Raw genomic sequence first — 14,576 nt, 5'->3', positions numbered from 1 at the left:
TTATATATAACGACTTAAATGAAATGAAAGAACAATACAATGGCAGAGCTTAACAAGCAAACCATTTTACAAACCTTGTGGTATGGGCGAGGAAAACTAGTTTCTGGATGTTCATTGGTCAAAACTCAAACATTTGAATAGACCTGGTGCCACCCAATCTATTTACTAATCATGTTTTGTTCAAAAACCAAAACCTGAGAACAATCCAGGCGTAGGCCCATGACCATTGTGCTTTAAACGGGTCGAACCTTTTGCAGAGACATAGAATCTTTAATTACATTAACGTGTTTTTATTTTTTGTAAAATCACATGGAAATAACTTTTATTGCCTACGAAGCATTTTAGGCTTTTTGAAAGTCTAAAAGCGCTTTGTTTATGATAGTTCGAAAAATAATCATTGATACAACTTAAGATTTTATAATCCGGTGGTTTTTTTTTTTTTTTGAGAAGAAATTTTTTTATTAATAACCAAACAGATTACATAACATTAGATCCATAGTTACGGGACCGTCCACATGAGTGACTTCCATGAGCAAAAAAGGCTCAACCCCTAACCAAATTTTACGCTCATACCCTCGAGCTACAATGAGTAACCACCAAACATATACCGATACAACCCAGCCACCAACATTACGATGAACTGTTTCCACCCGTTCGGACACCACGATCCAAAACCGCCAGACCACGTGTAAGGGTGATTCACCATCACGTTGATAACCAAAAAGCACCGACAAAAGTCCAGACCACGACACACCCATGAACCCAAAACAAACTAACCCTCGCTCAATTGAGGAGGGACTTATTGTACCTAAACAAAAATCAAAACGGAAAAAACCTAACCAAAAACCACCAATTATAAGTAAATAACAAGCCCAGGCCCAGAGAGCTAAGGCAGCTAAGCCCCACCTCGTTAGCCCAGTCCAGGAAGGCACCTGAACCAACACGCCACCATATGTGCCGCTCCGCCATCGATGTCGGACCTCGACCATCTGCGAGCCATCTCCGCCGTCGAACCACAGGCCAAGACTACCTACCCACTCCACCGCCCCAGCCCCACACAGCCTCACTCCGGATATCAGAACCAAACCGGACCGCCCTCTGTTCCCAACCGGTCCTAGCCAGCCTGTCCTTCCGCCTCCCATCTCCGATCTCCCACCTATCCATGGTAGCTTCGCCGTCAGTCCTACTGCAGTGCCATAGATCCAAACATCGATCCCACCTAGCAGCCACCAACCCGATCCACGTTCAGCCGCCTCCTGCACATGAGCACGACGAGAAAAGCAGCTTCCCAACCCCAGCCATTGAGCATCAAGCATGCCAACGAACCAGACCACCGGTCCAGCCGCACGCACCGTGCACCGGCTAGCGCCAGCGCCGAGGCACAGCCGGACAGGCAAGAAGGACCACGCGGCTCTCAAGGTTTTTTTTTTCTCTCTAGGGTTTTTTCTCTCAAGTATATTGGGGGGTTTGTGTTTTTTTTTTTTTTTTTTGGGAATGAGAGGGGGTTTGTGTTTTCTGGCTCTGGGATTTGAGAGGGAAATCGTGGGCCGTTGGATTTGGGTTTGAATCGACGGATGAAAATGGCGATCTGGGACGTGCGTTTAAGTTGTGTATGATTGGGTTGCGCGGTTTGTGACGTGGCGAGTGTGGAGTTTTGTGTTTGTGTTTGTGTAGAGTGAGTTTTGTGTTTGTGACGTTGGATTTGTAAATATTTCCTTAGTAGTTTGTTATATCATTATTTTTTTTTTTAAGAGTGTAGTTGTCTGTTATATCTGGAAAATTAAAAAAGAATAAATCTCATTTTACCTCAAGATCCTTCTAAAGTCCTTAAGACTCGAAGATGTTAATTGACTGTATTCAGGGAAAAATTGAAGTGCCTTCGCAAATCAAAGTTTTTGTTTAGGATATTAAGCAACTGGCTCGTCAATTTCATTCCATCTTCTTCAAACACATTTATAGAGAAGCCAATTTTGTTGCTAATCATATAGCTTCTTTGGCTCATCAATCTTAGAATCCTTCAGTGTGATTTTTTTTTTGTCTTCCCCTTACAATACCCCCAGCGTTCCATTTGGATCAGCTGGAAGAGAGTGGTAGTCAGGGCTTTGTTCTTTAGTTTCAGTTTTCATTTCTGTCATCAGGAAAAAAAAAAAAAACAAGGTCCTCCTAAATTTCACAGTCTTTTACACCATGATTCAATACCCAGCTTTTGACTTCTTTTTCTTTGTCGGTCATTTGTACAGGTCGATACTGCTCGCCATCTTCATTCTACTTTTCATATTTTTCTCTTATTTCTTCCAGGTCTTGGCTATTGCATGGGAATGTAATTTTCGAAAGGTTCACCTAAGTATATGCTTAACCTCTTTTTGCAAATAAAAGACTAAAATTGAAACTATATGTTTTTTTTTTCCTAACAATTTTTCTTTGCTTGCATTTCTAATTTAAATGCAGTCCTTTTCTTATAAAAAAAAAAAAAACATAATTAACAAGTTTTCAATTGAGGGTGGTTTTATTCAGAATTCCATACCTCTCAATTTAGCATTCAGACATCCTCCCTTTTTTATACAATTTTAAACCTTATCTTACTCCTTTCCAACTATTAAAAGAAATATACAGTTTGAGATCATATCAAAGAGTTTTCTTTTGATACAGAATGAACTAAAGTACTAAAGATGAGAAGATCATCATTAGCAAAAGTTAGATAAGACCAGGTTCATGCCATGCAATAACTAATCAGATTGTAATTAACTCAATACTCTTCCATCCTTACCAATTTCATTGTTCCTTTGTTTTTCTTGTCTTTTACCCGTATCTCTGATAGAATCCATTAAACCCATTCAATTAGCTTTGGATGAGAAAAGTTTGAAATTCTCATACATGATGGAATCTATAACTCCATCCATCAAAAATTCTAGTAATTGCAACGTTGATTGTTTGGTTATAGGTTTTTGGCAAAATCTGGCAAAACACATTTTGCAAACAAAAAATACAACTGGAAAAATTGTTATCCGACCACGTGTAATCCACATGATCTAATAAGTTAACCAAATCTTTCGGGAAAAACCTTGGCAATCCAAATCCTATTGAATCTCGAATTATTCAGTTGGCAAGTCACAGCGCCTATATATACACCCTGACCCTAAATAACCCCCACTCCCCAACTTATCATCTCTTCGGCGAGGCAAAGCTAATCTTAAGGGATCGCATGACTGAAAAAAAGAAAGAATGGCTGTCGACTGGTCTACGGATATTCCTCGAGATCTTGTTCTCTGTTTCGCCAATCGGTTGATGGTTTCATTGGAGGATTTTATTGCTTTCGGTGCAGTTTGCAAATCATGGAGTTCAGCGGCGATGGAGGTAAAGGAAAACTACCTTGCTAGTATTAGTACTAGTACCAGTACTAGCACTGGATTGAGATTATTAGCATATCAAGTTCCTCTCCTAATGCTACCGATAAGACTTACCCTTCCACGGGGTGTTGCAGGCGGCGACGTGACGGTTGAATTTTACAGTCTCACTGCAAAAGGTAATAAGATTTACAGAAGTAAATTACTAGATGCTAAAGGTAAAATGTGCTATTCTTCTTTAGGATGGCTGGTCACTGTATCTAAAGACTTGGAATTCAAACTGTTACAGCCCTTCAAACATGCCATGAACATTCAACTCCCAGATGGACGAGCTAGTTCGCTACAATATCCCCTTGAAGATAGAGGCAAGTTTGTCTTATCGTCGAGTCCTTCTTGGACATCGGATTACGTAGTCATGTTTCATACTTCTACTACTTTGGCATACTGCAGACCAGGACTAGGTGAAAATTGGACGGAGCTATCATTCCAAAGGGACAATATTAATATTATCAGTGATCTGACTTACTATCGGGGACAATTTTATGTGGTGGACTGTTGTGGCCGTGTTTTAGTCGTTTGTGATATTGACGACCCTAATCGAGCAAAACTGAAGGTTGTTGCTCCAGAGATAAATCAAAAGGAACTACTTGGTACTAGGAGGCACATTAAACAACTGTACTTGGCGGAATGCGCGGGAGCTCTATTGCTTGTTTTTTGTCTCTTCTCCAATAAGTATGAATCCACTACCGCCTGTAGGGTTTTCGAGGTCCCATTTAATAACGGCAAATCATGGAACGACTCTGAGGTCAAGGATTTGGGGAATAGAGCAATCTTCTTGAGTCAAAGTAGTTCTTCCTTCTGTATTGAAGTCACTGATTATTCCGGATGTAAAGCCAATTGCATATACTTCATGAACAATATGTTTGTCTCTTCAGTGCTAAACATTGATATGGGTATTTATAATATGAGCAACGCGTCAATCGACCGAGAATTTGGCAAATCCTTCAATTATGATTTTAAAGATAAGAGTGGATCGCATTTATGGATTCAACCGAGTTTTGAATAGGCCCTGCTGTCTTCCTACTTTCTCTCTTTACTTATTTAGTAGCATCATCGATCTTCAATCTGTACAGTCGTAGGAAATTAAAAACAAAACCGGACCACGGCCAAACTTGTACTGTTTTTTTCTTTTATCAATATTAATTTGTTATCGTTTCCATCTTTCTTTCTTTGTTTTCCTATTAATTTCCTCTCTGTCTATGTTCCTCTTGTAGCTAGCGTATGTTCTGTGTTGCCTACGGTTTGGGTATTATAATGTGGTGACTATGTTTCTCGTATAGATATTTGATTTCTTCAGTAATAACAAAATGTTTGTAATCTGCTATAACTAGAAGGAAAAATTCTTCAAATGATATCTCCTGAAGTTATTATTTCTTCACCATGGAGTACTGTCCTGAAGTTATGTGTAAACACTCATTTCTTGATGATTTGCACTGCACTTTATGTGTAAACATAATGAGGACAGAATGTATAGGTGGGATATATCACTGGATATGGTTGAAGGGTTTATCCACAGCTCCTTGGACTTGAAGGCTCTTCATCTTGAAAAAATTAGTGCTTACATTAGAATAAATTGTTTACTATAGAATCAATTAAGGCGTCGTTTACTCTTCTCTCAGTGACTCAATTATTGATTGGAGTGTATCTTTCATCATTTCAGTTTTATCGCAGAGATTGTATTATGCATTGTTCAGATAATCAGATGTGCTGTAAATATTTGTCGATAATCAGGCAAATAGTTGTTGAGTAATATTTGCCAATCACTACTGATTAGTGATTGATATGTTATAATTGTAGGAGTGATTGAATTGTAATTAAGCATTACCTTTTGTGTACACCATGTAGCCTTATATAAAACTCCTCATGGTGAGATGAATAAGTGACACTCCATCTCTATGCGTCCAAACTCTCTCTTTCTCTAAATTCTTTTACGTTAGTTTTACAACACGGTATCAGCACGAATATGTCTACCATTGAGACAAGATTGAGGATCGTCAACCAAATCTCTAAAATTCTGAATCGCCAACAAAAGAAGGATGATCGTTCAACTTGCTGTTCCAAATCACTATATTGCATGTGAAAGATTCATCCATCCTGCATCGAATAATGTTTTCTAAATTCTAATTTTAATTCATGTTTTTCAAGCCTTGATTAGATGAACAAATCACCATGAAGCATGAGCCATATTTAGTTTATTATTTCAAATTCTGTATTTCATGCTTTTTAATTATCTTTGGTTGCATATTGAAAAATCACCTATGATGCATGGACACCCAAATTTATATTATTAATTTACTTGGTTGATGCATATATATTTGTCATGAGATTCAAAAAGAAGAATCTGACATCACAAGTCACTAGAACGCCCAATAGCCAGGGGCGACCCTGAGGGTCTGCAGGTAGTGCCGCCGCACAAGGCCTCTGAAAATCGAAGGCCTCCGACTTCAAGTTTCGAATAAATATATACAGATAGAAGTGAATATAATAAATTTAGTTCCTTGAATTGATTCAAAAGTTTGTGTAGTCCAGTTGGTAGGGTGACAAAGTCAAATGCGGGCCTTTATGACTTTGTCGCGGGTTCAATTCCCAAGCTCTGTTTGTTTATCTTCCTTTTTTTTATGTTTTTCTTCCTATTCTTTCTTTCTTCTTTTTTCTTTCTTTTCCTTTCCGTGTCCCTGAATTTTTTTTCTTTTCTCTTTTTCTTTTTTAATCTTACTTTCTTCTTTTTAATCTTCCATGTTTAACATTATTTGAAATTTTTTTAATTATTTTGATAAGCTGTTTGAGAATAATTTTTATATGATTGAATGATCTTATCATAACATTTATTTTATTATACCTTTTTTTTTTTTTAAAGTCATTGTGTAATGAACATAAGGCCTCAGTCAAATTTTCGCACTAGGTCTCTGAATTCTCAGGACCGGCCCTGCCAATAGCCACCAGAATCAGCCATCGCCACCTGCATGCATTCCGGAAGTAATGCTCATAACCACTAAGGTGGTACCATTAATTTGGTCATTTATACCACACGTTACATATATGCAATATTCATTATGCCCGAAGCATTTAGTGACAAAAAGGAATTAATATTGCTCTTAATGAGATTTGAACACAAATCTCTATAGAAAGGTTGGCAACAGTGCGGTTACGGGCGGGTTACGGGCGGACTTAACGGATTAGCGGTCTTAACGGGCTCAACCCGTTATAACCCGTTATAACGGGTTGAGCCCGATGGGTTCGCGGGTTACCCGTTGGAACCCGTTAAGACTGCTAAGGTTTTTTTTTTTTTTTTTTTAAATTTTAAAATTCTTTTCTAATCAATTACCCACTAAAACCCGTTAATACCTGTTAACAATAAATTGGCCATTGAAACCCGTTAACATAAAAATGAATTTATTTATTTTATTTTTTTGCATTTTTTTAAACTCTTTTTCACACCCATTATCTATTAAAACCTTTCTAAAAAAAAAAGTTTTTATTTTTTATTTTTTTTAAACCCTCTTCCAACCCATTACCCATTATAACTCTTTTTCATTGTTGATTTTCATTAAATCAAAAGTTAATACATATTGGGCTCACAATTCTTTAAAAAAAAAAAAAAATCTTTTTTTTTTTCTCTTCTAATCGGGTTCGATGGGTTCCGTCGGGCAACCCATTTCTGCCCGTTAACTAACAGGTTGTTAACAGGTTGGCAGCCCATTAATACGTTAAATTATCGGGCGGAAATAAATGGGTTTTTAGCGGGCGTTTAATGGGCGGTTAACGGGTCATGGGCTGAATTGCCAGGCCTAACTATTGGTATAACTTGCTGCACCATTAGCACAAATTATGTTATTACTCCCGATTTAATATATATGTAATGTCAGTTACAAATATGAATTATGTCCATTATAATTCATTATGACATTTAAGGGCATGTAATTTAGGGATGAATTATGCCATTATAATTCATTATGCTAGAAGCATTATAGACTAAATTATCACGTGATTATTACATAAACGTTATGCCAGAAGCATTTTCCCAACTTATTGCCTATACGTAATGTCAGAAGCATTAATTAATGGGATTTGAACCCATTTCCTTAGGTACATAACCCCTGCATTAAGTTGTTTTCGTTATGATTTAATAATATATATTGAATTTATTTATGTTATAATGGTGAATATTGAATGAGGCTGAGTCAGAAACTCAAATCAAGCCCAAAGTCACAACAACAAACCTGAGCCAGAAGCTCAAGCCCAAGCTCAAGCTGCAAGGCTAGCACAAAAGCTGGCCACGTGTTGCCATGCCAATGGTTATAAATCTTCTCCAACTAGGCTTATCCGGTTGGATGCGATGTCTAGGTAAGATTCAGATGAGGCTGTGTACTTAAGTGAGCCTCGCTCCACCTAAACCTCATCCTTCCTTACCTGATTGTATTCAATTAGAGTTACCAAAAGGGTTGAGTAATAACTTTTCATTCCTTGGCAGACCAGGCTGAGCCTCTACGCCGGACCTAGTAGCCCAGCAGGCCTCACACACCCTTTGACTCGCAAATGAAAGCTCGAGTCACGAGCTTGCAGACTAAGCCACGTAGGCTTCACTATCAAGCCCACTCTTTCTTTGGTCCAGTAGAACCAAATAAAAGGAAAAATGATTGGGAAAATGTCAATTTACCCAAAATTGAGCTTCATTAACCCCACTTGCCCAACAAATTACATAATTTTTACCCTAATGCCCAATTAAGTAATTTTTTTAAAATTATTTTGTGTATATTATTGAGACAATTTTGCCCTCCCTCCCATTGTCACTTAGAGAGAAGTCAATGGAGACTTGACTGGAGTCCCGTCAATGCTCGCCGAACTCAGGTCATCGGTCGCCGAAGTCCTGTCACCGCTGCCGGAGGTTGCCGAAGTTCAGTCATCGGTCACTGGAATCCGGTCATAAGTCGCCGGAAGTTCTCAAAAAGCTCGTCGCATATCTCATAGGTCATGGAAGAATATTATTGTTCCCCAATAATGTTATTATTGCCCCCCAGTAGACCCCAGTAATATGATTATTGCGCCCCCCCCCCCCCCCCCCCCCCCCCCCGGTAATATAATTTTTGCCCCTAGTAGAAACATTACTGCCCCCCAGTAATATGATTATTGCCCCCAGTAGAAACATTATTTCCACTCAATAATATTATTATTGCCCCCCTAAACAAAAGCTTCTGCTCCTCCGGCTCCATCGCCAGACGTATAAAGATGTTTAAGCATCTTCCCACCATGTCGTTACCAATTTTGCGAGCTTCCCGAAGCACCAGGTCACAACATCATCATCAACGCCAACAAAAACGAAACCAAATGCAGTACCATCTCTCCCATTTCTTCAACAATGAAATCTATTCTCTATCCACACCATCTTTCTCTCACCTCCATCTCCACCGCCAGACCTCAACACCTCATTCTCTCCTACACCCGAACATTCCTCAAACTCCCGGCCAATCACACCCAAACATTTCTCTCTCGCAACCATGTCAAGGTCAAGAGCCTCACCGACGCCATCCACCATCCAGGCCTCGGCCTCGACCTCCTCTCCATCAAGTCTTCCAGCTCCCCCTTCCTTCTCACGGCCTATTACCGCCAGGGCCACATTGCCCTTTTCGACCTCCACCTCAATCCCAGGCCCGACCCTGGATCAGAACCGGAACCACTGGAACCTAAAGAAATGAAATCCCAACCATCAAAAATTCATAAAATAATAAAAATGTGAAATTGCAGGTGCGAAAATAGCCGAACCTTGAAGCTCCAGAATCGATTGGGTTTGGGATAAGAGGTTGACGGTGGAGTCGGACTCCGCGACGGATCGAAGGAACTTGAGGAGCGAGCGGAGGTCGCAGACTCGAAGGAACGAGAACTCGAGGCCCAACCTCCCTTAGGCTGCTTCGGAGCTCGAGTTGACCAGATCGCTGACGGCGGTGGCCGGTGAGTCTGATTCGGATTTCGGCGAGGGCTTGGGTGTGATTCCCTCAGTCCATTGAGGTTTCTAAGAGAGAGTGAGTGAGTCTGGGAGGAGAGAGAGTCTGAGAGGATAGGACAAAACTGTCAATAAATGTTCAATTGGGTAAATGAGAGTAAAAAACTCTTAGTGGAGCAAGTAGGCAATTTTTAGGCTCAAATTGTCGTAAATGGTCAATATCCCATTTCACTTTGGGTGTCGAAGCATTTTTCATGAAACCAATGCTCGGGTATTTACTTTGGACACCCCGAACAGGGGCGGAGGGAGGCAGGGGCCCACTGGGTCCCGTGCCCCACTCAGCTTTTCAAGAAAAAAAAAACTAATATATATATATATATATACACACATATTAATATTAATATTAATATCAGGTTTATACTATATATTTTTATATTATTTGCTTAACCTGATGAATGTACTCTTTCAATCATCTTCACGTGCTCTTCTTTTTTTTTTTCTTTTTTTTTTCTTTTTTTTTCTTGATGGGCTTTACCCGTCCCATGTTTGACCTTCTATTAATATCATATAATATTTTTTTTTGTATGAATCATATAATATTTTTCTTTCCTATATCCTTTTACGTTTAATGATTTCTATTTCTTTATTACTTTCAAATTTTCAAGTCCAATAGAAAAACAATTAACAAAATATTCTATTACATCAATATATATATATATATATATATATCATCAAGTAACAATTCTCAATCAATTATTTTGTGAAGAGTATTGATGTAGTCGTTTCTTTTGGTTCTCACTACTTCTCTATTCTTCATTCAAATATGTTAAAATACTTTAAAAGAAAAGAAAATCTTGGTGCAGAGGAGTCGTCGAGTATAAATATCTCATTGGAGTCATCCCCCGTAAAAAAAAACAAAGAAAAATGATAGTAATTCTGAAAAGCCTTGTCCCAACGTTAATGAAAAATATCCTTCTGATCCTGGAAATCATCCTCCAATTTCAAGTTGTCATCCTAATGTAATATGAAATCTAGTCGAGGACAATTACCATTGTAATAGATAGAAATTACATTTAAAGATTTTGTATGTTTTTATATTTATATTTTTTTTGTGCCCCAGTAAACTTAAATTCCTGGCTCCGCCACTGACCCCGAAGCTGAATAAACTCTGAATCATGTGTCTGGAATCCAAAGTCATCCATCGAGCTTTTCTTTCAGGCATTCTTGATTTAGGTAGGCACGAGACAAGTCTTGAAATTAGGATTTTCCAAGTTGCAATGGGAGGCTTTCAAATATTGGGAAGAAGGCCAATCGATCACGATAACTTGGTTTGATATTTGCAAACCCGTTGCATGAGTTCAACATGAACCACAAAAATATTGAGAAAGTTCTCCATTATGTTTGGGGTCAATTGTCACCTTCTTAATTAAAGACATGGGAATTTAGTTTATCTCCATGTTCTTAATTGACTGAAAGATTCCATCTACTGCGTCTCATGCAATCCTTTTTTTTATTTTAAAAGGTTGCTCTCTTACTCGAAAAAAAAACTTGGAGGCTTTCTATATATGATTGTTCCAAAGTCTGCTGCGTAAGAGTATTTAGCATGCTCCATGCTTTGGTCTCAATTCCCATGCTGAGCTTCCACTTTACAATTTGTATTTTTTTTTTAATGTAGTGCAACATGTATCTATCTCCCTTCATACAAAGAGACAAGACTATGTTTTCTATGTGAACAAAAGGGACCGACGAATCTATAATTGATCCAATAAAACAAATTTCAGTTGTGGCTGTACTCGTGTATCATGCTTTCATCGCGGGACACATGGGCTAGTGTTAGAAAAGAGCAGGTCACTGAATAATTGCTCAACCATTAATTTAATTCTCCGGTTTTACCTTGTTGAGATTCGGTCAATACGTGAAGTCGAAAACACAAATAAACACAGCACACTAAGAGAAACAACCACAGAGATACAAGCACAAGAACACAGATTTAAGGTGGTTCAGCAAAACTTTTGCCTACGTCCACCGGGCAGAAAAACGATCTTCCACTATATTTATAATGGGTACAACCAGAAAGAATAAGAAAACAAGGACTCTCTCTTCTCTTCCTATCTCTCCCTTCTTTGCGCTCTCTCACTCTCTAACTCCGAGAATGGAATACACTTTGCTCTCTGTCTTTGTGATGAAAAACCTGGAGCATAACCCCTCCTTATATAGCCATAAGGATATCAATTTTCTTCACCAATTAGGAAACCTATTCCTATTGGTGGTAGGCAATTATGCCTTCTCCTTCTCTGTAATCAACAAGGATTACAGGTAATCCTACATCAATAGGGATTTTCCTTCCTCATTAGAACTCCATTCATCAGTAGGAATCCAAAACCTACTGGGTAAACAATTCTCATACTCTAAGACAATTGTCTTAGGAAAGACTCATGGGCTGGAAACCCAACAATCTCCCCCTCCAGACTATGAGGGAGGAATACCGGCGTGACTCCATTACTGGGAGTTCGCCCGAGCTGACTTGATGCAGAACTTCATGTTTGGAGCATGTAGCTCCCCCTGATCGAATAACCCATCACCATGTCCCTCCTGGTGGAACAACTCTTGACCATCTTTTCCCTGGTCAGAAAACTCATCATTGGAAAAGGAAATTAGGGACTTCTTTTCCAAATCACCTTTCTTCCTTATATGGCCTTTGCTGTGATGCCATATGTGTGAAGAAGTATCACCCATTGCACTCAAGTCATCTCTGCATACCAAGCTATGTATCTTGTACAGGGAATGACAAAGCTCACCTTTAGCAACATCCAATGTCCCATTTATAACCGTCCACTTTCCATCACCAATATATTGGTGGAAACCTTGTCTATCAAGAGCACTTGAAGACAATATGTTGACACGCAAATCAGAAACGTGCCTCACATCCTTCAATGTCATTTGGTAACCAAGATTAGTCTCGATGCAGATATCTCCCATTCCTGAAATCTTGGAGTAGCTTGTATTGCCCATCTTTAACATCCCAAAGTCGCGTGCTTCGTATGTAGAAAAAAACTCCAAGTTGGAAGTAACATGACTACTTGCACCGGTATCCACGAACTAATTGTGACCCTTGTCACCAACATAAAGACATTCTTGAACTGTAAGAACATCTCCTGAGATAATGTCAGCATCTCCATTATTTTGGTAGTTGCCTTTCTTTTTGTCCTGTTTTCACTTTCGACACATCCGCTTCATGTGGCCCGTATCGCCACAATAGTGACACTTGCCACTAAACCCTCTACCTGAATGCTTGTCTTTGCCCTCTCTCACTCTCTAACTCCGAGAATGGAATACACTTTGCTCTTTGTCTTTGTGATGAAAAACCTAGAGCATAACCCCTCCTTATATGGCCATAAGGATATCAATTTTCTTCACCAATTAGGAAACCTATTCCTATTGGTGGTAGGCAATTATGCCTTCTCCTTCTCTGTGATCAATAAGGATTACAGGTAATCCTACATCAATAAGGATTTTCCTTCCTCATTGGAACTCCATTCATCAGTAGGAATCCAAAATCTACTGGGTAAACAATTCTCATACTCTAAGACAATTGTCTTAGGAAAGACTCATAGGCTGGAAACCCAACATGCCTTACCATTTAGAATGAATCCAAGATGCTTTTCCATCGGTCCAGATTATAACCGGTGAACATGCGAAATTATAGAATGTCATACTCCGAAACATTGTAAATGCTCTAGTCTAGTGATATATGAGGCTTGGCTTTGAGATCTATGGCATAGAAGGAGGTGGAGTTCATATTCTGTTTATATTGTCCCAATAAATGGGAAGATTCCCAGTCATGTACCTATTTGTGCGTGTCTTAACAGAGTGGGCGACCGACTTTTCTAGAATTCCACAAGACGACCCGAATGAAAAGAAAGAAAAGACTTGTTTAATTGAAGAATCGTTGAGAATGAGTGGAGACAATTTCTAGATCGGCAGGAGGGAAGCATGCCAATTGTTTTAAAAAGCCAATGTTATTTATCAGGCAGCTCTATATTTTTGTCTTTTGGTACCATGGAATGACCAACAATGGGTGAGACAATTGCCAATTGGCCAAGTTTACAGTCCAAAACACGGCACAACTATAGTTGGGGAATATGCAGCCGCAACAGTCTTCACAGGATCAAAGATATTTGTCGTTTCACACGAACAAAAACCAAAATTTAACTTTTATATGTTCTCTGGACCGACACAGATTAAAAGAACTTAGTGCACGTTTACTTACTTAGAATGTAATGGAATGATTACGGAGTAAAAATACCCCTGTGTTTACTAACACATAAAAGAATCGGAATGATTCCAGGTAAAAGAATTCATGTGTTTACTAACACATGAAGGAATCGAAATTGGTGTAGGTCCCACCTATTTATCAGGAAATCGATTCCTGAATACTCAGGAATTCGATTACGAAGGGGGGAGATGGGTTTAGGAATCATTTCTCCATAATCAATACCGATTCCTTTCTTCTCCCATTCCATTTGTCTCCGATTCATGATTATTTTCCATTCCAAGTAAGTAAACGTGCCATTAATTGTATAAATTGATTTGATAAGCTTTACTTCAAAGCCTAAACCATACAGTGCCATTATTATATGTTTTTTCCTAAATGAGACAAGACGATTAGACGAATATGAGAAGGCTAACAGCTCAAACTTATTATTTCCAAAAAGAAAATATATATTTACCAAACAACTTACAAAGGGGAAGAGAAGGGCAAAGAAATCTATCTGACTTGAGAATTTTTTTTTTTTTTTAATAAACAATATGGAAGAGGTTTCACCTTCAAGGCTCCAAGCAGAACTCAAGACTCAGACTTTACCAATTGTTCAATCTTGTTGATTCTGAAACCCCTTATCCTCAGTTCCTCAGGTACTGAAGTATCTTTGTAATCAACATTTTCAAGGATCCAGCCTTTATTCTGTACCGAACCTTCCACTTTTACCTGTTAAAATGTCAGATCATTAAAACTTAAGATCTTCTAAAAATAATCATTGATACAACTTAAGATCTTATAATCCGGCACTTAGATAAAGATCATGTACTAAAAATTTTGTGAAATTTTCTTCGTTTTTGTTAGATACATAAAAATCTTGTTTTGAGATTCATTTTTAGATATACAATTAGTATATGATAGATTCATGGATAAATTTATTTATTTATTTATTTTTTCAGATTTTTAAAAACTCAAT

The 14,576-nt window shown here is 38.4% G+C and overlaps 1 protein-coding gene across 3 annotated transcripts; it reads left to right on the top strand.

The window, feature by feature from the left end:
* Positions 1-2,886: 2,886 nt before the first annotated feature.
* On the top strand, positions 2,887-4,923 carry LOC112202941. Of its 3 annotated transcripts, XR_005800735.1 has the most exons (3): positions 2,887-3,354; positions 3,482-3,523; positions 3,634-4,923. XR_005800735.1 is itself a non-coding variant. In XM_040507262.1 (2 exons), the coding sequence occupies exons 1-2, from the start codon at positions 3,333-3,335 to the stop codon at positions 4,408-4,410; spliced, it is 951 nt and encodes a 316-aa protein (XP_040363196.1). In that variant the 5' UTR covers positions 2,887-3,332; the 3' UTR covers positions 4,411-4,923. The 3 variants fall into 3 exon arrangements, 2 of the variants coding, with proteins under 2 accessions (XP_040363196.1, XP_040363197.1); XM_040507262.1 differs by having other exon boundaries at positions 3,482-4,923; XM_040507263.1 differs by having other exon boundaries at positions 2,887-3,523.
* The last annotated feature ends 9,653 nt before the right edge of the window (positions 4,924-14,576 follow it).

The sequence above is a fragment of the Rosa chinensis genome, chromosome 5, assembly GCF_002994745.2.
Source record: "Rosa chinensis cultivar Old Blush chromosome 5, RchiOBHm-V2, whole genome shotgun sequence".
Classification (NCBI taxonomy): domain Eukaryota; kingdom Viridiplantae; phylum Streptophyta; class Magnoliopsida; order Rosales; family Rosaceae; genus Rosa; species Rosa chinensis.
This window is presented reverse-complemented; position numbering and strand designations above follow the sequence as displayed.

Bases quoted from the DNA above. Each gene is read 5' to 3' on its own strand.
- LOC112202941 (XM_040507262.1), top strand. From the start codon at position 3,333: ATGGAGTTCAGCGGCGATGGAG. The intron at 3,355-3,481 runs GTAAAGGAAAAC...GGGGTGTTGCAG, and splicing joins GGAGTTCAGCGGCGATGGAG to GCGGCGACGTGACGGTTGAA.